The following is a 23,022-nucleotide window of genomic DNA, read 5'->3' on the forward strand; positions in this document are numbered from 1 at the left end:
CTGAACAAATTTATTGTCACGTGTAAATTGGGCAGCTGACACAACTTGTACCTTGGATACACAACAACAGCTCCCCACGCTGCCGACAAGCCAAAACAAAGCATGAACTTACACAGTCACTGCAACAAGCAAAGACTTGCTCATGCCAGCAGCTCTCCCAGCAGCACTCTGTGGTGAAAGACATGTCTCTGTAGTTGGAACAGGAACAGATTTTCAAATAGCTACATGATATGAAAGCACATTTGCATCTGTCTACATATTACTTAAGCCTTTTTACCAGTCTTCTACCAGGACTGGGGGGGGGGGGGGAAAGGAGTTCCAGGCCATTAAAGTTCCATCAAGCACAAACCTTTAATTAACATTTCCTGTGATTTTACTGTAAACTGCCTCCAAAAAGATCTTCATTATCAAGAAAGCTAACTGCACAGTCCACATAAAACTGCCATTTTTTAGCACAGTTCTATTATTTCCTGTGCTGAATGAAACAGGCTGACAAATCAGTGCCACAAAATCAGATACATCCATGAGGTGCAGAAGGCAATAATACAGGACTTAATACAGCAGTTTCCCCATTTATTTAAATACTGTATTTTTTACCTATTAAACCTACACATTTAGGCCAAGATGTGACTATACATCCTCACAACACAGTGATGGGACACCAACATCTCAGTCCAATTTGAAACCTAATACACAATAAGGCAGGAAACGAAGCCTGCATGATTTCAGAGCCATGAGACCCTCCCTTCCCCCAACTCCTGATCCCCCTCCAATGTTTTGCTCTGCATTGTGGTCTTTGATGGTAGCTAGGCTTTTGCCTTTTTCAAGAGCCAATATATAGTCCTGAGAGAACTTCACCAGATAAACCACACATATGCAAATTTTTACAGCTTCCTAAGCCCTCCCTCTGAGCACTGTCAGCTGGCAGCAATACAGCAGCTTGGTCTTGGACACAATGAAATTTCCCAATCAATCCCTGTTAATGTATAATAGATACATGAGAGACAGTAACAGGAATTTCTACCCTACACTCCACACTCAGATGGACCAGCCTTGCCCCAGGTGCAATGACACTAATAAACATTTTCACCAGCCCTCAGTCCCAACAGCATCATCCCAAGGAGTTGAGGGAGGAAAAAATGGAGCAGAGGGGAAAGGAAATGATGGAGCAGAGCAGCTCTGACTCACCAGGGGACAGCCTCTCCCCTTTTCCTTCCCCAGGTACATCCTGCTCTGAACACCAGTGTTTGACATCAGTGATGACTTTCATAGAGACAACGGGCTATTACCTGTTGTCTAGCACTTTCCTAAGGCACAGAGCAGAGATCTCCTTGTGCAGTACACTGCTGTCCTAACCAAACGGAACATCACTGTCTAAGTCAAACCATGCTGATCACAATAGTTACAGCTGAGACCAAAATGAGACCAAAGGCAGAACTAAAAATGTGAATAAAATCCACAGCATTGACTACTACCCCGTCCTGTGGTAGTCTGTTGTTCTGCAGTTCGTTCTTCTGTAGTAGGTTTTAAATATTCCTTGTTATAGGTTTGTAATGGTTCATCCCATGTACCCCATTTGGCTTCCCCAATGGTTCAGACCTGAGATGTTGACCCCAAAATTCTCCTGCCAAGTGTCTGTCAATCCACCTGTCAATCTCCTTGTATCTCCTTTGTTCCCTTCTGGAATTTTTCCTGTCCTTCATCCCCTCCTCAAAGCAAGATTGGGGTGCAAAGTTTGCTCCTTCCCCTTGGTGGCTTCTATTGGAAAGCCCTTACCCTGCCCTGCTCCCCTAGTGCCTTCCTATTGGTAAAAGGTTGTGTCCTCCCCTTATTCCCACCTCTCCTTAAAAGCAGCTTTTTGCCCCCAGTTATAGTCATTTGTCCCTGAATCCTCTGGGGAATAAAACTTCCTTGGAACTCAACCAAGCGATCCCTCTGTTCCTTTGCCTCGGTTTCTCGCGCCGCCAGCCGGGGAGCTCAGCCAGGATCCGGGGCGGCCGCTCTCGTGACTGCACACGGGTCTGGGGGAGCCAGCTGGCTGCAGAACATCTACCCTGTGACTGCAGCGTGCAGTTACACTGTCCTTTCCATGTTAATTTTTGTGTACTCTGAGCAGGAATCAACTATATCAATGTGTCCATTAAAAAATATTATTATTTTGCTCAAAATATTTAAAGCTTCTGAATCAAGGTGGCAGCATGCTGTTACTGTCAACAACTACTATGGAGGAGCAAAATGTTTAAACAAAAAAGCAAGAAGGAACCAAGCACAGCATGAGCTTGTATTGTAGCACAAGGAATGAACAACAGTATACCCAAACAGCCAGGGCCTCGGGCCAGGAGAAGGCAGAACATGGGGCTACACAGCACAGTCCAGCAGGGTAAATATTTTAAGATGCTTCAAATGTCACACCCTGTCTCAACACTGTAAGACTATTATTTCCTGAGACAAAATATAAAAGTATGAAGCCTGAGTAAACCAACCACAGTTCACAAATGCATACAAGCAGTCAAGTCTTGAATTTGCTTTATTTTTCTCTGCAGAAGGAACCCTGCACAGGCAATTCAAATTAAAACAAAATAAATATGTGAATATTCATGTGAAACTGTCCTGGCTAATGAACAATTATACACAATGTACAACTCTTCATGTTCACTGGGAAGGTTTACAAATGTACTATTCCCAACAAAAATGCACCAAAATGTCTCCATGCAAACTTATCAAAAGTGACCAAAAAAGGAGAAAAAACTTACCGATCATACTTTTTTGTTTTTTTCCTTTTTTTCCTTTTTTCTTTTTTACAATCACAAAAAAATAAAAACATCTAATTTTTTGTTACATTTAGAGTAACTAAAATGTGGCCACCATCTATTAAGATCTGGTTTTATGCTCCTAAAACATCTATGGTTACTGTAAAATTATATCAATGATGAATTGGACTTAGGGCACTATTTGTAGTAAAAGGAAGATGATTTTGTTCACAGAATATTAATAATCTGTGTCTGAGCCCTCTGCATTGTCCACATTCCGGGAGAGCATGTAATTGTCCATGTCTATAGACCTGCAATTATTGATTGCATAGCGCAAACGCTCTGCCATGATTACTTGACTGGAGTAAGGTGGGAGCCTCAGTTGAAAGAAACAAGTCTGTGAGGTAGGCAAGCTGTCGTAAGGCTGTGGAAACGGATAAAAGGTGGGACATTGGTAAGTTGTGAATGAAGTTAACAATGCAACAATATCCACATTTCATTGCTCCTTGCCTCTATCATTTTCACATTCTATCTCAAATTCCTTTAAAGGAGGAGATTGACCTCCCTTGTTTACAGCATTTGTTCCACCCTTAAGTATGTCCAAAACCTCTGTAACCTACTCTGCAAGTAACACAACCCACTAAAGAATTCAGCCTTTTGAAAAGTTGATCACACTGTGTTTAGAAGCCCGCTGCTAGATACCAAACACTGTTCAAATTACATACCATAGTGTGCATAAGGCAATCTGAGAGACACCTAACCAATCAGGACAAACAAACCCCTGTTAGCTGAGATTTTGTCCAGTTTTTTGTTCATGTTGTTCACAGAGAATGTGCTTTCACTGCACAAAACCCCAAATGAATGCACAATTCACTATAAACTCATTGCAGTGAAGAGTTCACTAGTGATCATATGTTGCCACTTGCACGAAATTAAAAACAGAAAGAAAATTACTAAATGAAAAGAGATTGGAACAATTATAGTAGACAAAGGTTTGTTTCTTGTCTTGATCTCCAATCACCAGTTGCAACAATTAAATTAAGATGCAATTCATGCAGCCTATGTCCTTCTACACAACCAAAATGTCTGAGTTTATTAACTTAGAGCATATCCCATCCCATACTTTTTCTGTAAATTTACAATTATGGTAATTGTCTCCTAGTGCCAAAGCACAGACTATATTTGAGAGGAAATAATAATGATGATAATAATAATAGTAATACCAGTGTCTTACCCTATCAACCTTCATTATTTGGAATCGCTGAGAGATATCAGCTGTGTTGGCTGGCAGTCGAGATCTTCCTGACACAAACCTCATGAAAAGGACTCTCTCCTCATTTGAAAATTCTTCCAGGGTGTGCCAGAACCACTGCACCAGCTGATGCTGCTCATCAACTTCTCTGTATCGCACAACCTTCTTCAGAACCTCAACTGATATTTCTGGCATTCCACAGACCATCTGCTCCAACTGCTTGGCAGTCAGAAGGGACAGCAAAGGAACAGGAACAATCCAAGACATTCCCTCCCTGACAGCAGCCACCTAATGGCCAAAAACAGGAGAGATGTTTGAAGTGCAATTGTCTGATCTCTGCCACTTCCTGCACTACCCAAACACAAAAGTAACTTCTCAGCTGAGAAATGGCATTGAGAGACAGAATTACCAATGTCTTCCAAATACAGCCTCCCACACACGCAGCCCCTGCAAGGACTGTATTGTTTCTCAAAATCCTGGAGAATATTACAGATATTTTTAATTGTAATTGCACATTAAAGAACATGTTCTGATCCAACACAGAACTATTTAAAAAATTAGAAGTTGGCATCACAAATAACGATGGCTAAACCAAGCAACTGTGTTAACAGAAAAAAGACTTTGTTCTAATTCAGAGGTATGGTGAGAATGCTGCACTTGCTCTGCAAGACCTGGGATTTGGTATCTCTGATAAGGAAGTTGTTTTCTAAGAAAGACAGTATCACACAGGCATCTTTACCTTATAATTAGAATACTGCTTTCACAAGGGTCCCTATACAAATGACAAAATACACAGAACTATGCCATAGGTAATGAGCCCTTCCCAAGACATACTGTGAAGTTTTTGCAGGATTTGTGTTATAACAAAAGAGAAATAGTTTCAAACTAAACAAATGTTTGTCAATAATATTTACTTTAGCCAGTCTCTGTGTTGTTGACATGTCCAGTTAGAGTACCCAGCATGCAAAACTGTAGGGTTTTTTCCTCAAGTGAGGCTACTCATATGGAAGACCAGCTCTGATTTCTAGCACTCTTTTGCCAACTGAGCAATTACTGAGAAAAAAACAAGACTAAATTTTAAAAAAAGGCCAAAACAGTTTGTAGGGAAGAAAAAATACAGAGACGCAGAAAGATGCAGAAAGCCAAGCTTTTCTTAGCACTGAATAAACTGTAATGGAAATAGGCACGAATTACCCCCTGTTCCTACTAACAACAGGGGCAGGTCACAACGAGGTTCTTACCTGTCGGTCCATTTCATGGAGTCTGTACTCAATTGCCCTCTCCACATACTCTTTCCTGTTTGAAAAGGTAAGCGGGATACTGTTCCCTCCAGGGATTATGGGAACCATTTTACCATCAGCACTTTGGCCAACAAAAGAATCTAAAGGAATCATCTGTTACGCAAAATAGGAAAAGCATAAAGTCACTCCGGTGATTCAAGTATAGCGTTTTACTACAAGTCATCTAGAACTACATATACTAAGATCACAGACTATTCTAAATGCACAAGTGCTTGTTATCCCAAGAATGGAGATTGAAATTATAGAAATACTGATGTGAAGGTCAATCTCATATAGTAACTGCTTTCAGAATAAATCTAGAAGCGCTGACTTTATTATCTTACCTCATGGAAATTTTCTTCAGTAATCCCACTGTCTTCAATGTGAAGAATGCTGTTGAGGGTCTGCACACAGAGCAGATCTACCTCCTCCAAATCCTCCAAGATGAGTGGGATACAACAAAGTTGCTTCCAGACCATTGGAGCCAAATGAAGATCTAATGGCTTTTTTGTACGAATAGCTACACCCATGAGAATGCCCAAGAACTTAAACTGCATCAGATGTTCATCTAAACACGCTGAAGGATTAAAGAGAAATCTGAAAGGACAAAGAAGCAGTGAAAAGAGTATTATTTCTATGCTACTCCATTAGAAGTAAAAGGGAAAACACTTGTAAGCACAGCACAGTAACTGCCAGCACACTTGTCAGCAAGTGTCCAAATAAACTTATTCAAGTAAGATTATTGTTATCTTTAGCTGTTAAAACATTGGAGCTGGAGGGAGGCAGAGCTCCTGAGCACAAAGCCTGGCATCTTGATGCTACTCTGAATTCTGCCATCAGCAATCCAGCAAGCCCACATTAAAGCCATGCCCTGGCTCCACAATGAAGTGACAACATACCCTGAAGGAAAAAGTACATTAGAGACAATAATGAAGTCTCATAATTTGGTATAAAAAAGTCAACAAAGATTTGGATTTTCACCCACTACCACCTGCAATAAAAGCACGTCCTGTACAACTTACCTATCCCTGTTGTAGCCTACTTCAGCTGTAGCATTTGGGGAAGGAATAAGCAGGTCTACTATTCCAGTTTCCAGTTCCTTAAAAACCAATGAAAAAAAAAAAAGCCTTCTTAGAAAGAGGGAAAGCAAACTTATGACAGAACTATTAAGGCATTTTAGCATTACAAGACAGAATATTTCACTATGGTGATGATTACTCCTTACAAATTCATATGAAACACTGAGAGAAGGTAAACATGGTAGGATGATTTGAAGTAGTAAAGACATGTTTATTTCAAGACCTGTCTTTATGTCAGGCTACAATGTTTTTTTTCCTGGGACTGCACTGTGATACACTCCTGTTACACATTTCCAAAATATTCACAGAAATACCTGACACATTTCTGTAATGGTGTCATCAAACACTCCACCTGCATCATCAGCTCCTTCTCCAACCAGCTTCACCTTCCAGGCACGGGAGGGTAAGCGAAGGTCTGATGCATTCAGCTTTACCACTTGCCTTGCTATCTGGACAAAAATGGGCTTGCACTTCCGACCCCTTTGGGGGAAAGACACAGAGTCACAAATACAACTCACAATCATGTAAAGGCTCTGAGTCATTCGATCAACAAAGCTTTCCAGAGCGAGCTCAGAATGCCAGAATAGAAGGCAGTGTATGAATCTCAGCATGCACACGAGGTGTAACCCAAGGCCTGTGAGAGCAGCACTGACCTGGTGGAGATCCTTTTCACAGTGATCTGGGGCCCGTAGTTCTTGCCCTGCACCATGGTTTTGCCTATGGAGCGCACCATGGGCAGGGTGTACACCCGTGGAGCCAGCAAGGGCCTCAGCTGTCCCTGCACTATGCCCCACGTTCCAGCATTGTAATGAGATGTACTGTTCTGCAATAAAGCACAAACATTGACCAGATAAACCAGAACACTGACTTGCCAGTGATAGCATAAGTGAAAAAGTAAAGCAATACCTTCAAAAAGTTTGCTTTATTATGGAATTATTTATTTTAAATTTTTTTTACCAAAAAATTACAGAGCCTATTACTAAGGTCCATCTAGATCTAGTCAGAAACTCTCTAGCAGAACAACACAGCCAAGCCAGTTTTTTCAAATGGAATTTTACCTGGTTATTGGGACTGAGGTTAAGTAATCTCCATGAAGAGTACATGAGGTCAGAGAAATGGTAGAGCAGTCTCAGCCTTGCTCTCACTGTATGAATGCTCACTTCTTTCAGTGCCCCATACTGGGGTGGGATGGCATCAGGTAAACCAAGCTGCAAAGGCACTGAAACACCTGCCACAGAAAGAGAAACCAAGCACTTGTTTGAGAAAGAGGAGCTGCATTGCTTTGGCTTGGATGAAGCTGATTTTCCTCACAGGAGCTTCCACAGTGCTCAGCTGCCTACTGGGGTTAAACCACAACAGAAGCCAAACTGAGATAATTTGTATATTAAACAAAACAAGGTATGGATATAAGAAACCCCACTTTTGTCCTGAATATTCAGAAATTCTTGTCGCACTCACAGCCCAGGAGACACCAGGACTAAAGAAAAGGCCAGACAAAAGCTGAGTTGCTCACCTGGAGCTCGAGGGGGGACGGGTGGAGCTGTCCAGGCTGCACTGTGGCAGCGGCCGGCCGAGATCTGCCGCACGTTCTTCCCCTGCAGCACCGTCACCAGCGTGGGCTCCCGCACGTGGTTGGTGTGGCCCAGCCCCAGCTGCCAAAAGGCAACAATCAACAACTGGTAGTGTTTCTACAACTCTCCAAGCAAGAATTCAGAGAAGATGATAAAAAAAAAAATCTTATTTATTTACAGCATATATTGTGATAAAAAAATGTCTGCCATATATGTATTTTCACTTTATATCTTTGACAAAATACTGCAGCTGCGCCCAACAAGAGTAACAGATCCAGGTGTCAAAGAGACCTAAAAACAGCTGGAGACTTCTCAAAAAATCTCTCCCAGACTGAGGATCTGATCCATGCTGCTAAGTCCTGTATTTCAGTCTCTCATATATAGACAGCAAAGCTCCTACCTCTCCTCTGTGCTATTTAAACAGCATTTTTGTTCTAGAATGTAAATCCTGGTTTACAAAAACACAGTTTGTGTAAAGAGAACATTTACTGAAGCTGTTGCGACTTTTCACTGAGTTTCATATAATATCCTAATTTCATATTCTGTGAGTTAAAAATTTCCTATCACAAAAGTGTATTTTTTCCCCACTTCATATAGAACCAGTATTTTGAACCACAAGGAAAAGCATATGAACAGCTTTCAGAATTAATTTCTCTACATTTTTACACTATTTTCCTCTTCCAAAAATACAAAGTACCATATTAAAAAAAAACACTAATAAAAGTAATTTTAAAAAAACACCTCAAAAAATGTCTCAAAAATTTTTCCAAACACCTTGCTCAACAAACCTTCTCAAAAACTCAGTCCTAGATAACCACAGGATGAAGTGTGGCCAAACTTCCTGAAACATCAGTAGCTAACACATCAAGAGACTCTTTCTTAAATTTGTAGCCTGCAGTAGAAAAATTTGAGTAATGCATGCGGTGAAGGAGGAGAATTTCTCATTTACTATGTTTTTTCTGACTTAAAAAAAAATCACTCCTTTAAAGAGGTTCATTTATATTTTCATTAAGAAAAGTAACTAAAGAGTTCAAAAATCTGACATCAACCGTAAATTTTATTATGTTGAAAAGATGACAGCTTAAGAATTAGGAGAAAAGCTGCAATTCTTTTAAAAAGCTTGAATTTGAGTAATTTGGGTAGCACGTTTGGAGTGCTTTCCCAAACTGGTACCATGGCAGAGCACAGAGAGTAAACAAGAAAATAACGGAAATCGCCTAAAACACGATTGTGTGAGGCGTGAAGGAGGGAAGGAAAATCAAAGCTTTCTTTCCCAACTAAGGGAAGCCATGCCCAGCACAGCTGTGAAGGGCAGCAAGAGGCTCCCTGAGTTCAGGAGCAGAGAACAGGATGTACCTGGCCCTCGGAGTTGCTTCCCCAGGCGTAGACGTCCCCCGTGGAGGACAGGGCCAGCGTGTGCTCGGCGCCAACCGCGATGTCCTCAATGAAGACCCCAGCCAGCAGCGGCACCTGCTGCGGCCGGTTGTGGTTGCGGGCACGGCCCTCGGGCAGCCCAATCAGGCGATCTGCAAGGGCAAGCACCAGGCTCCAGAAGCAAGCAGCACTCAGGGGGATTTCATTACAGGCACAGGCAGGGAAGGGACAGACAGCAGATCTGTACAGTCCTGGGGCTGGGACACAAGGGGAACCCTTTAGGGACAAAGGGCGTGGCTGTTCCCTGCAAACTAGTGCTGCCTACAGCGCTTGTTTACACTGCTAAAGCTGTTGTATCCATGGTCAGTCAGGAACAAGACCAAATTCGACTAAACCGAGGCCTCTAGATCTAAATGCGTGGGTTTATAACAAACATGAATTAACTGACTTCAGAAGTTTCCGCATGTTTCATTCAGTGCATGTGGAAATCCTCCTGCCCAGATTGTTAAACATGGGCAAGTATGTGCGCTTAATTAGAAAATGTAAACTTTGAAGTGACCCGGTGTTTACGGATGTGTGTGAAACTCAACGAACTTTTAGGAAAATGCTCTTCAAAAAGTAAATTCGTATAATGAAAGGTGTTCTGAGATCAAACTAGACAGAGCTACAAATCCAGATTTCAGGTGTACGTTAAAATTGCATTGGTCAAGGTCCAAAATTTAGATTAGGGCAATGTGTTTCTACAGAGTAGCATTAGGTCAGTCTTAGAAACACATCTTAATATTCTTCCTTTTCACCTGCAATTTACACAAGCCTATACATTGAAATGTCAAAAGAGCAGTTTGTCTTACCTTGGCCAAAAGTATACACATGACCATCTTTTGTCAGCGCAACTGAGAACTGAGTTCCACAGGCAACTTTTTTTATTCCAATTCCACAAAGAATATCCACTTTCTTTGGGGTAAAGTGAAAGGAAAACAAGCTATAGTATTACAAGGATATAAACAGAAAGCAAACACAAATTCAATCTGTAACTCCTGCTTCCAAAAAAGAATTTTTTTTATTCCCACTGTGCAGCACACACATTGTAGGATTATTTTAATTAACGCTTGGAAATTAGTACAAGAAATCGAAACTTTTTTTTTTCAATGGAATGAATGCCTTATTCTATGCAAAATCATTCAAAATACCTTCTTTTTTACTGGAAGCGAGGGGGAGTGGCATGGGAAGAAGTAGATGGGTGTGCAAACAACCTTCTCCCCAGTTTCCAAAAGAAGAAATCTCTCTTCTCTAAGATAAGCCTCAGATTTTGACTACTTGTACTGCTACTGGGACACAGTCACTATGATGTACACAAAATTCTTGAGAGTACCAGGCTCAGCATAATGTATCATCAGAATTATTTGTGCCAGATTGTGTATTAACAGCATGGAATTAATAACATCTGGAAATCACACTCTCAACACTGTGCAACATCTTTAAGAACACTGAACGCTTATGCAAAGAATAATTTCCTTGGGAATCTAACCTGTGGTGAGGACTTTGCAGTGGAATTTCCCAAACCAAGTTTACCATAATCTCCATCTCCAAAAGCCCAAACCATTGAGCCATCTGTTGACACGGCCACAGTGTGATTGAGGCCACAGGCAACCTGGGTGAGAGATATAATGTTATTATCACTGCTTTTGCTGACTTACTAACTCAAACATACCAACTAGCTTTAAGAAGAAAAATTGTGTTTTAAAAATGAACTATCCCTGTAAAACCACCAAAACCTCCACTGCTTATTAGAATATCTTAAAGACCCTTAGGACTGAAAAAATACAGCAGTATTTTATCAACACTTGCTTTCCCTCAGCTCATAGAACCAAAGGATAGTATTATGGCACACACGTTCCCTGCTTAAAAATACAAAGAATCTCATGAATTCGTGCTTAAAAAATGTGTAAATCTTGAAATGTTAAAAACACAGGCAGTTGTGCACAAAGATGATCAAAAGACTCAGTAAAGTAAGTATTTAAAAAATCATGCATAGTTGAATTCTGCCATCATAATCAAAATAAAAACCAAGGTTAAAAACCACAATTGAACACTTAAGTAACACAAGCTTTAAACTAAGATACATTGCTAATTTTAAATAAACCATGCCTGGCCAATCTGGTAACCTTCCAGCGCCGTCACTCTTTCTGGAAGTTTCTTATTGGAAGTATTTCCAAGCCCCAATCTACCATAATCACCATTTCCAAATGTAAAAAGTTTGCCATCTGCTGTCACCACAGCTGAGTGCTTGAAGCCACATGACATCTGGAAGTAAAATAAGCATTACTTTTACACACATTTTAGACTTGGAAGTTTATATTGACTATTACATGTACATATGTAATACCTTTCTTAACCCTAAACCGTATTTCTTTTTAAAGAAAGAGCTAAAATACAAACATTTTAGTATTAACTATTTTTCCAGCAACTCATCTCTTAACTCTCTTCTGTGGCAATGTTATGGAGGGGGACTGGAGGATATTTGTGTGAAGAATTTGCTGTGTGATTATCTAATTTTTTTATAAAGAAACCTCCACTCAAAAGCAAATATAGTTTTGTGCATTGTTAGTACTTAGGAGGTGTTCTTGGTGACCAGTTGTGTAGGTCAAAGTCACCTGACAAGGATGAAGGGAAACTTCTAAATCATGTCAGCATTTTGATCATCTTTAAATTACCCCTTTCTTCCATACTCTTTCTATTTTTAGTCCTCTCCAGTACCAATTGTCAATTAATATATCCGTGGTATTGACAAGCTTTAACTGGAAACGACCACCCTGGTTCATAAAACCTAGAGAATCAAGAAGTTGCCTATTTTCATGCAGTTCTACAGCACTGGGTTCCCAGCCCTGCAGCTGGACGGAGAGAGAAATATTTTGAAACCTGCACGACTTCTTCTCCCTGCAGAGCCTCGATCTGCCTGGGCCTGCGCTGCCTGTCGCTGTTCCCGTGGCCCAGCTTGCCATAGTCCCCATCTCCCCAGCTGAAGACTTCCCCACTTTCTGTCAAAGCCATGGAATGTCCATCAGACCCACAGGAGGTCACCAGCTGTGTCACAACAAAGCCTGGCAAAGACAAGCAAGAAAACAAAGCTTAGCATCACATATAACATTTATCCATGGGTGCTTCGTGGCAGCCAATTAGGTCTGGGGAAAGGAACAAACGGCAGTAAGTCTTCTTTTTATAGCAATTAATTTACTTTTAATTTGAACAAAACCTTTGTTTTCTTATGGAGAACTTGTGCTTCTGTCCTGCCCTTAGCTTTGAAATTAAGTGCTCCTAATTTGAGCAAACATTTTTCCCTGAAGCCTTCTTAAAATTAAGGAATTTTAACATACTGTATTTAAATCTTAAGGAAATGTCAAGATTTTGCTTATTTCTTCAAATTTTTAATTAGAATCTACAATATTTTAATGAGTAAATCTGCAGAAGAGCATCAGCAGAAACAATTACACTAACTACCAAAATGCTTATTTGTGCTCCATCACTGGATGGAGCAAATACAACAGTTTTACCTTGCAGTGCTGAAATGACAGTTAAGACATGAAGATCATCAGAATTTCCTTGTCCCAGTCGCCCATAGCTCCCTTCACCACAAGCCAAAACTGTGCCATTGGCTTGGATGACAAAAGTACAATTCTGACCACAAACCACCTAGTTTAGAAAGACATGAAGGAATGTTAATAAATTATATGCTAAATGCAGCAATGCTGTAATACTTGCATTACAGTGCACCATTTCCTTTTTATTTGTTTTCTTTGCAATTATATCAAGACAATATTCCATCAAGTCCATGCTATTTCAGAAAGCGTAACTGCCATGTATTATGTGAAAGTTGTGCAGGTATTTTAAGATCATGCTCATATAAAATAATTCTGTGTTGTCAGATTTCAGTGGCTTCTTGGTTTGAATTTGTTAAATAATTTAAGATTTCCTTTCTGGTGAAAGCCATGTTTTGAGATGCTTAGAGTTAATTCAAATAACAAACTGAAAAGATATTTAGTGAGGGATTTTGACAAGCTGTACAAACAGCAGATGGCAAATGATGAAATCATGACTGGCTCTAAGCGATCACCTGCTGGGCTGGGGAGAACGAAGGTGCTGCCACTGGGATCATGACATTTCTGCCAGCCTCTGCCAGCTGCCCGTGCCGCCCTGCTCCCCACAGGTACACATCACATTTGCCTCCTAAGTGCCAATCCTAGGGAAGAGCATGAAAGAAGGCTTTAGAACAAGAGCACTTCCAATAGCTTGCCACATTTCAAAAGAATAAAAACCCCTCCAAAACACCCCAAACCCTCCAAACCATCAATTTAACTGACCTCTGGCCTTGATGTTGCCCAAGACATGATCTGTTCATCCATGCCATTGATCCACTTACTGTTATCCTACACAGCAAAAGCCACATTTACCACATTCAGCTCAAGAGATGCACGTTATTTTTCTGTTATACAATATATATTTTCCTAAGAACAATATTTAAATTATTCTAAACAAAAAATGTGTGCAGACTAGCAATGACACTGTTACCCATGACTTGCGATCCAAATCAATGAAAGAAAAACTAAATTCATGATGAAGTGATCTTTTTCTACTTACTGATGCATAGGGGGCTTTTTGAAGTTTCAATTGCAAACACTGGCTTGAAATGTTATAAGCTTGCTTATAAAAAAATCTTAATTAAAAATTTCTGGTTTGGTTTACATAACAAGTCATGAAGAAAATTGACGCTGGTAAATAATTTGGTGTGGAAATGTTACAAAATGTTACTCTTAAAATTGCACTACAAAGCTCTACATTTCTTCCTATCACACATGAAAATTACTGCCATAGTTTTGGGTTTTTTTCTATTTTAATGTGCAACTGACTTGCACTCATTACACACACACACACAAGAGTGCAATCTTAACAGTATATTCTCATCAGTTAATTAAAAACTAAACTTATTGCTGGTGCTTATGTTACTAAATATAAATGTTTACAGTTCAGAGATTTCACTGCATCATACCGTGTGCTGAGTAATAGCACGCTTGACTGTTAAAACAATACATCAACTTTTACCATCAGGAAAGTAAGCTCATCCTCTGGAACAGGCTCCAGGTCTGGGACAGTGAAGGACTCTGGGAACTGAGCTCCCTTGGCCAGGGCTTCAGCAGCTTTTATGGTAGTGGAGAAGCACTCGAGCCAGGCCCATTCCGTGGGGTTCCAGGCAGAGGGGTCAGGTAGGCAGCTCTGGTGGTGAGGTGGCACAGGGGGGTTGCAGAGCAGCTGGTCCAGGTGCAGCCCCACGGCCAGCGATGCCAAGCACTGCATGTAGGGGCTGTGAACCAGCTGGTCCCCACACACCACATGGGGCTGCAGGGCAGCAGGGAGGAAAAGGGAACACCCAGTTAGAAACATACACCAATCACTTCAATATACAAGCCCTTAAAAGCGAGTCCTGTAGAACAGTACCTTCCTCCATGCTTAATCAAAGTTTTTCTAATATTTTAAATATCTTCAAATTAGGAGACTAATAGCTTTGAGAATAGTGAAAGATATTTCAAGTAGAATGCAGGGAAGTCTTCTGGGTTCTCTGGTGAAAGACTGAAACCGTCTGAGATCTAAGCAGTGCACTCATGTCAGCCATGAATGCTAATAAACATTTGCATTTCTCATACCTTTTCATAGGCATACTGCTCCTGCAGCATCATGGGCAGGCGCTCTAGGAATGCACGCATGCACGGAGCCATGTTCAAGCCCAGGACTCCCTGCTGCTTCAGCGCAGTCCTGCACGTCGCCAGCACGTGATTGGAAGAGATCCACTCTGAGGTGCAGTTCACCACCAACACGTCCTGTTCAACAGCAGTCACATTAGTCACGTTAGAAATTAAAAAGTCACAAAGCAGGATCATTCAGCTCCACTGATTTATCACCAACCATCTTGGTTTCCATAGGGCCCAGAAAACACAGAGGTTCAAACATTTCTGTCTCACCTTTGATCTGTTAGAGCAGGCAGCGACTCCAACCTCAGGGATCCACACTGCAGTCTGGATAGCTCCAGACCCTATCACGACACTCTGCAATACTGAACCGTCCTAGGAAGAAAAGGGGTTGGAGCCAGGTGCAAACAGAGCTGCAGTTCTGTTCAAGTGCATACACATTCCTAAGGGATGATACTTGTACAAGCTTTCAATAACTACTTAAAAACTGATCTGCTTAACCTAAAAGCAGAAACCCCTCATTTTTATCATATTAAGGAGATAATATAAGTAAGGATTCAAAAGTGTTTAATAATCCACAATATCTAGCTCTTTAAATTAAGAGTCCCCAACATAAGAGAATACTGTTCTTAACTATAACAAAAGTGGCTGGTTCTGCAAAGCCTAACTACCATGACCAATCCTACAGAATCAATCAATACTGAACCATAAAGTTCTTCAATGCTAAGTACAGTTTCAACTTATATTTTATTATTTATTATGTTATAGCATTATTTTACACCACACTTTCTCTAATGTATCTAACATGTGGGGGGGGTGGAAGCTGGTCTGATACCTTGACCACTTCAGATACTCTTACTAAGAATGAGAATCAAGCCATATCAAAGATGATCTTACCCGTAAAGACCAGATATTCATGAGGCCACCAAGGCCCCCAGACACCAATGCCAGCCCATCAGGACTGAAAGCAACAGTGCGGACAGGAGTGATGTGTCCTCTCAGCTGGAACACACACTTCACTTCCACTGCCTTCCTGTATCCATCCTGCAAGCAATCACACACTTATGGAACACTGCACTACTTCCAGTAAATTGAGTAGCATGACATGTCTGTATTCTGCAATAAATACTGATCATCCATACAGATGGCAAAGTTCCACTAAATAATTTAAGAACACCCAGGCCCATGACAATATTTTATAGATAACTTGATCACATTATCAGCTTTCCTCTCCTTACAAAATACTATCAACAAAGACCACACTACAATTTATGTAGGTGAAAATAATCTTCACTCTTTATCTACAAAAAACTTTGAACTCTCATTAAATTTTAGGATATACTGATCAACTTTTAAAGGAAAGAAAACAGACCAAAATATAATCTTCAGCCTTAATCTTAAATGAATTTTTCAATTTCCTGTTCTGAAAATGCCTACACATACATAAATGCAATATAAATATTTCTTAGCAAATTTCTTCTCTCAGGAAACTTTGAGATTCAAGTAACTCACTCATATTCTTCTCCTCTTTCAACTTCACAATGAGCAAAGAGAATTTCTTACACACCAAGTTTTGTCCTTTTACCTTGGCACTTGTTTCCTGCTCCCACCATCCTTCTGAGCAAGCTGAGCTGGACTGCAATGTGATTATGATGTCCTGGGGAACAGTCCAGACACACACCAAACCATTGTGGCATCCCCTAAAGCATGTCGAGTGACATTAGAAAAACAAAATGAAGATATTAACTAACAAAATATCAGGGGTCTGGGATTAACTTATATACTAGTAGTCTTCATGACCTTCCTATAAAACCACATTGTATCAACCAATCTAAAATAGAAATGCCTGCTCCAAATGGGTAAATGCATTTATTCCTATTCCTCACACGAAGTAGCTTTTCCTTTTCTACTAACAACATATTCTCAGAAAAAAAAATTTGGATGAAGCAAAAAAAATTCCAAGCAGGACCAGCACCCACAGGTCATGGAGAAAACAGCTGGTAACACAACCAGGGTCACTCCTTTTATTTGAATTCTGGAACTTCACTAATCTCATGACAACTGACTTACTGAAGGAGTATTATTTTTTAAAAAACAAGTCCTTTTCTTTGCTACAGACACTACAGATTGGTAGAAAACACCTGCAAAAGAACTACAGAAACAACAAAAAACCAGTGACTTACGTAGCTAACAGAAGCTGGGCCTTGGGTCCTTTCCCTGGCAGAGCACACCAGGCAATGCCATTCACCAGGGCTGGGTGGGACAGGGAGTGCAGGCGCCTCCAGCACCCTCCCAGACACCCCCAGAGCTTCACTGTTTCCTCTTTGGCACAGGTCAGTAGAATCTTACCAGTTGGATCCCACTTCATACTAACAACAGTGTCCTGTTGGATTTAAAAAAATGAAAAGCTGGTACGAAGTAACACAGTAATGAGGAGGAAATTTAACTCTCAGAGCTAATGTAACTTTTAATTACTAGTAACAAAAGTATTTTATTCTCACATAAATCACAGATAGCGAGTTGCAATTATAAAGTCATAATGCTACATTTCAGAACTATCAAATTAAAAAGACTTCAAAAAGTTTCCTGAAAGAAATTAAATGGGAAACATAGAAAAAGATGCTTTCTTTTTACCGCAAACCTTTCTTGATTATTTTTCCCCAGAAGTAGCTTTGAGTCTGAGGTAGGAAAGAAAGACAGCCCATAGGAAGAAGGCAAGTACAGATTTATTGCCACAGTGTAGGACTGCCCTGCTTCACACAACCAGAGCAGCTCTTGGAAGCAATCAAGATGCTTGTACTACACCTACATTTGAAGAATTCTGCTCTTAGCCTAACAAATAATTAATGGACTGTTAATGACTCATTATTACATTCTGGCCAAGCAAAGGTTCTAAACCTTTGCAACTGCATATTTAGAAAAACACCTTTTGCTTTGCAGAGGAAGCTAAACAAAAACGTGACATAATCAAAATTAAAATTTATGAGTATTCTTACCAAGTGAAACAATTAGTCTTTTAAATCCAGTCAATGCACAGCTGTGTGCTTAATTCACTTCTGTCACTGTCATGTACATATACTTTACAGTGTTTGATAGCAAAGAGGGTATCAAGTTTATATTTCCTTTTCTTTTTTTACATTTGGTTGACTGTTCCTTTAGAGTACATTATGTTAATATGTGTATCAGAAATAGGTGTGAATTTTTAAAATAACATGCACTTGTCTTTATAAATAGCTTTCAAATAGAGAGAACAGCTTAAACAGATTTTACCTACAAGTAAAATTTTTACCCACAAAAAGTCTACGTTAGTTTAAGAAAGATCAGCTCCACCTTATGTGCATCAATGAGAACGACTCCTCCTTTTTCAGTTGGTTCCTTTGTTCCTAGAAGCAATTTTCCATCTGAATAGCCAACAGCAAATGGTCTGTCTTCACTGAACCAGGCCAGGCATGTGACAGACACTGCATGAACAGACAACATAAACATTCATTAAACTAAACTGAACTTCACTCCTACCAAAGAGGTTCTTGCAGTGCAGTTGTCTAACTATGAAGTGCATAATAATGTCCACCATCACCAGGGTCACTTACCATTTTCTGGTCTGAAAATTTTCCTGAATTCATATGATAAAGATAAAACTGAGTGTCACTAATGACAGTTTTGTTGGGATTATTTTGTACTAATTTTCTCATTCTTCTTTTTATGAAAATAATTGCATTTATATTCCTGGCATAGTAAAAAGAACTATACCAGGTAAAAGAAAAAGGGTAGACTGAATCTTATATATGTATCTGAGATAGACTTCTAAAAAATGCTCTGAAAACAACTTGCCTCCCCTAGCAATTAGATACTGCTTCACTTGATTCTGGCAAAAATTATCTGTAGGCTTCCTGAAGAAGCCAGATGCAAAACCACACTATACCATCAAAAATCTGCTACTTGATGTCCTTTGGGACTGAAGCTATAAAGGAAAAATGGCAATCCTTGAGGAATTCAAATGACACTGTGCAGGCTATCTGCAGACAGAGCAGACACTGCAGGGGATCTCTACTGTTTGTCCACAATGGCAAGGAATGGCAGGATTTTACCAGATTACTACACACTGTTTGCCTCTGCTGTGGGGGAATCAGGGTGCAGATAGAGATCCCACAGACTTTTCTCCTCCCATGAACCAGAAATTATATCCCATGAACAATAACCAAAAATTGTTATATACTTCCTTAATAAAAAGTGGGAGTGTTCACAATTTTCATTTCAAATACTGATGCAGTCCCTTACCATCCTTTCTGTAGCAGTGTTCCAGTTCCAGCCGGTGCATGGCTGAAATATCCACAACTTCAATAAGAGCCAGAGATCCATCCATGCGCCCAATTAACAACAATTCTGGAGCATCTCCTGTCCATGCTGCAGCTGGCCCTTCTTCTGGCCAGGCTAGAGCAGATACCCAGTGCGACTGAAGATCTAATAAGCCTTTTCCTCCTAGGAGATCAAAAATTCTGTTAAAACTACTTCATCTTCAGAAAGGAAAGAAAACAGTAATACTTTCCACGGGAAGTATTTTTTTCCCATGGGAAAAAAAAAAAAAATCAAGATATCTTACTGAGAGCTAGGACATACTACAAATTCAGCTAAATTACCAGAATACAAAGCAATGGTTCACTAATCTATGCAGACACAAAATCTCGACAACAAATCTCAATTATCATTCAATTTAGATAGTTTTGTTAAGGAAGGAAGCTGAATTCTTCAGTACCCAGTAAAATTATACTTTTCTTGGGGACTATCTATTACCATAGGCACAGTAACTGGTGACTTTTGTAAGTGCAAAGCAACAGAATGAAGTTTATAAATTACAGGGATTAAAAGTCTTCCTCTCAAAGATGTGTATCACACATCCACTTGGGGTTAGTGCCTTTCCCAAACTAAACATGTTCACAAGAGACTGTGGGAGATGGTAGGCATTTAAACTGGACAGTTAAATGCTGGGGTAAACAAACATGCAGTGACTTGGCAGCTCCCCATACTTCTATATGCTGGACCACGAAGCGCCCACAGGCAGCTCAGGACGTACCATTGACTTGCCAGATGTTCACCATCTTTTCTGTAGCTCCAGCCAGGTACTTGCCACTGATGCTCCAACAGATAAGAGATAAACTAAGGTCACTGGGTGACCCCAGACCTTCTTCAGAGTCACCCTCTCTGTAATAGAATAAAAGAATTAAATTAAGAGAGCATTTCCTTTAAGCAGACAGGAAAACCTAGAACTCATAAAATATCAGAGCTAGAACCTCGAGTCCTGCCATTACAGCAGATTTACATAAAACATTTTTCTGCTTACAGTAGTACATTCCCTCTAAAACCACTTCAAATTACAGAATGAGATACTACTTATTTCCCAGAAATTTCAAAATAATTTTCAAACGGAAACTCTTTACCTTTACCTATTTAATCTCAAATTTAACATCTTCAAAAAGGCAAAATTTTCTGGGGTGTCATGAAATGAAACAATAGCATGGACAAGAAATAAAAGAGGCACATCTTACTATCAATTCTATTTTAAACTCTTCCTCCTGTTACAATCTTGTTACACTATTCTAAAACTCCATTTAAAAGTCTGCTTTGCCTAACTGTAACAGGGGTGCAGATACCTTTAATTGCCCTTAAGATCATACACAACAGCTACATTTTTTTACTGCTTTTAGTACCAGAACAATTAAGGATATAATACTGTTATATAATTTTGGTTGTTTCTTTTAAGGCCACATCTAACACCAGCGAGCAAACAAGAACTAAGCCAACCACTAACAAATTCTCACAAAACAACCTAGTAGTTTACTATTGCTTCTTCATTCTTCTAAGTTCAACTATGCTTCACTAAAGAATTAGATTTTAATCCTTCTTTTTCCTTTCTTCTTTTCTGGACATACCCAAATGACAAAAAAAAGTACTTCCCAGACACTCATGTAGAATTACATTTAGTTCCTGTAACTCAGGAAGTCAGAATTCTTTTTTCACATGTAAATCCATGACTTGTAATAATCATGTTATATGCTGGAGCTGTCCACTGGAAACCAGTGAAGGGATACTCACTTTTCTGCTACATGACAGTTCCAGTTCCATACCATTTTTATTTTACCCATGTCTCCTTATGTCAATTAATTAAGGATATTTTTAAACAGCATTGACATGATCTCTTTATAGAGACACTTACCAGATTGACATTTAAGTTCTGTTTTCAATTTTAACCTATTTAATTTATTTTTCATGCCATAAACACAGCAACAGAAAACAAAGGAGAGATTTTAAGTGCAAAAGATAATGATAACAGCCAACCCTGCAGTATTTTACACAATTACAGCTTAAAATAGTATCTGTTGTAAAGAATCAACTTACAGCTTGTTGAGCACACAGGTCTGTTGTAATGAATACTGCTTCTTTGTCACATTCCACACTCTGATGGTGCCATCATTCCCACTTGTAGCCAAAAGTCCCTTTTTATTGCACCAAACACATGTCATGACCTACAAATACCAAAATAACCATGGCACAACTGGAATTTACAACTTGGGTACGTTTGCTCACTAATATTAAGCAAACACTAACCAGCGAGACAGTGATTTAAATACCCTGTAACAACCAAACTAGACTTATTTTTCTACTTTTACAGCATTATTTACTGCAATTAAGCAGGCTTGATAGGGACACTACACTTCATACAGCCCTACACTCCACTGGCCACTATTGCACAGAATACTGCACAAATACGTTAACTATTATGACAGAAAAATTAATGCAAATTAAGATCTAAGGAAATATTCAGAGTGATTCTGCTGACTTTATATATCACGACAACATTTTCATGACCCTCTTAATTGAAGCCTCAAAGAAGCCGAACGTTTTTGTGCGTCAGAGGTGCAACAACTTCACCTCCAAAAAATTACTTCCTGTGGGAAATCATTTCAGCCAGCGTAATTGCAAAATGATGCTATCTTCCTTTTTCTGTGCTCTGCCAAAGAGCGAAGGGCAGCGGGGGCAGCCAGGGAGCCACGCTTACCCTGTTCTGGTGAGCCTCGAGCTTGATGAAGGAGCACTTGCGCAGGTCTCCGCCCATGTCGGCGAGGGTCTGCGGCACGCTCTGGTTGTCGCGGTCGTGCGCGGCCAGCGCGCGCACCAGCTGCTGCGCCGCCCACTGCCGGTGCTGCGACGACAGGCGCGACGACAGGCAGCACGCGGCCAGCGCGTTCGCCAGCTCCAGAGGGCCTACAGCAGAGGGATCATAGCAAGGATGGGCATACAAATGGGCAATTAAACCTGCTTAGACAAAACAGTGAGATGATGCCTACATGAGTGAACGCAGCAACAGCCAGCATTTCCAGAAACAGATTATCAAGCATCTTAACACAACATTGCAATCATGTGAACTACAGTAAAAAGAAGAACAGAATTCCAAATAGCCTAATTCCCATGATATGAAAATGGTTGGTCAAAGAATGAGTGCTTTCTAAACAGGAAAAGCCTCCTCTGACAGAGACCTGCCACTGTCACTGCCCTGTCGTTCCCTCTCTATCCCAGCACCAGCCTGGGGGGAGGCACAGCAGTTGCTCTGTGGCTCCCTCTCAGAGAACAGGCAGCACAAATTTCTGCCTCAGACACAGGACAGCACTTGGGTAGTGGTAATCAGCTGTTGCCTTCCTTAATTTCATCAGGAGGCACAACCAGGCTCAATGTCTCAGCTCTATGGCTTTGAATACACACAGGTTCAGACTATACTTTGAAGTGGTGAAAGATGCAATTACAGAATAAGACCATATTTCTAAGTAAAATGTGTATCATAAACCATAACATTCCTTTGATCAAAGCAAGTTTTGTCCATTTTTAAAAGGGTATCTATTTATACATTATTCTAGCAAGTCTCTCCCTTACATACAAATTAAGAACTGAAGATCTAATGATTAATATTAAAAACAAAGCTGTATCA

At 40.1% G+C, this 23,022-nt stretch overlaps 1 protein-coding gene across 11 annotated transcripts in view; it reads right to left on the reverse strand.

Annotated features, from left to right (window-relative positions):
- Window positions 1-2,509: 2,509 nt before the first annotated feature.
- The window catches only part of HERC1 (HECT and RLD domain containing E3 ubiquitin protein ligase family member 1), a 102,584-nt gene continuing 82,071 nt past the window's right edge, over window positions 2,510-23,022 (reverse strand). For 9 of the 11 annotated variants that reach the window (XM_053987965.1, XM_053987967.1, XM_053987969.1 and 6 more), the window contains exons 51-78: window positions 22,099-22,355; window positions 21,438-21,565; window positions 20,116-20,243; window positions 19,323-19,523; window positions 18,375-18,505; window positions 17,228-17,427; window positions 16,630-16,744; window positions 15,942-16,088; window positions 15,318-15,419; window positions 15,003-15,176; window positions 14,404-14,697; window positions 13,665-13,730; window positions 13,418-13,543; window positions 12,858-12,996; window positions 12,226-12,407; window positions 11,455-11,610; window positions 10,835-10,957; window positions 10,158-10,260; window positions 9,289-9,458; window positions 7,875-8,013; window positions 7,420-7,589; window positions 7,015-7,184; window positions 6,676-6,841; window positions 6,305-6,381; window positions 5,627-5,879; window positions 5,244-5,396; window positions 3,985-4,290; window positions 2,510-3,174 (exon numbers count right to left, since the gene is read on the reverse strand). In XM_053987965.1, coding sequence (XP_053843940.1) covers window positions 2,989-3,174; window positions 3,985-4,290; window positions 5,244-5,396; window positions 5,627-5,879; window positions 6,305-6,381; window positions 6,676-6,841; window positions 7,015-7,184; window positions 7,420-7,589; window positions 7,875-8,013; window positions 9,289-9,458; window positions 10,158-10,260; window positions 10,835-10,957; window positions 11,455-11,610; window positions 12,226-12,407; window positions 12,858-12,996; window positions 13,418-13,543; window positions 13,665-13,730; window positions 14,404-14,697; window positions 15,003-15,176; window positions 15,318-15,419; window positions 15,942-16,088; window positions 16,630-16,744; window positions 17,228-17,427; window positions 18,375-18,505; window positions 19,323-19,523; window positions 20,116-20,243; window positions 21,438-21,565; window positions 22,099-22,355 — 4,562 coding nt within the window. In that variant the 3' untranslated portion in view covers window positions 2,510-2,988. Of the gene's footprint in view, window positions 3,175-3,984; window positions 4,291-5,243; window positions 5,397-5,626; window positions 5,880-6,304; window positions 6,382-6,675; window positions 6,842-7,014; window positions 7,185-7,419; window positions 7,590-7,874; window positions 8,014-9,288; window positions 9,459-10,157; window positions 10,289-10,834; window positions 10,958-11,454; window positions 11,611-12,225; window positions 12,408-12,857; window positions 12,997-13,417; window positions 13,544-13,664; window positions 13,731-14,403; window positions 14,698-15,002; window positions 15,177-15,317; window positions 15,420-15,941; window positions 16,089-16,629; window positions 16,745-17,227; window positions 17,428-18,374; window positions 18,506-19,322; window positions 19,524-20,115; window positions 20,244-21,437; window positions 21,566-22,098; window positions 22,356-23,022 lie in introns of those variants that run through there. The other 2 variants (XM_053987973.1, XM_053987974.1) reach the window with 2 other exon arrangements.

This window comes from Vidua macroura, chromosome 12 (genome assembly GCF_024509145.1).
Source record: "Vidua macroura isolate BioBank_ID:100142 chromosome 12, ASM2450914v1, whole genome shotgun sequence".
In the NCBI taxonomy this organism is placed as follows: domain Eukaryota; kingdom Metazoa; phylum Chordata; class Aves; order Passeriformes; family Viduidae; genus Vidua; species Vidua macroura.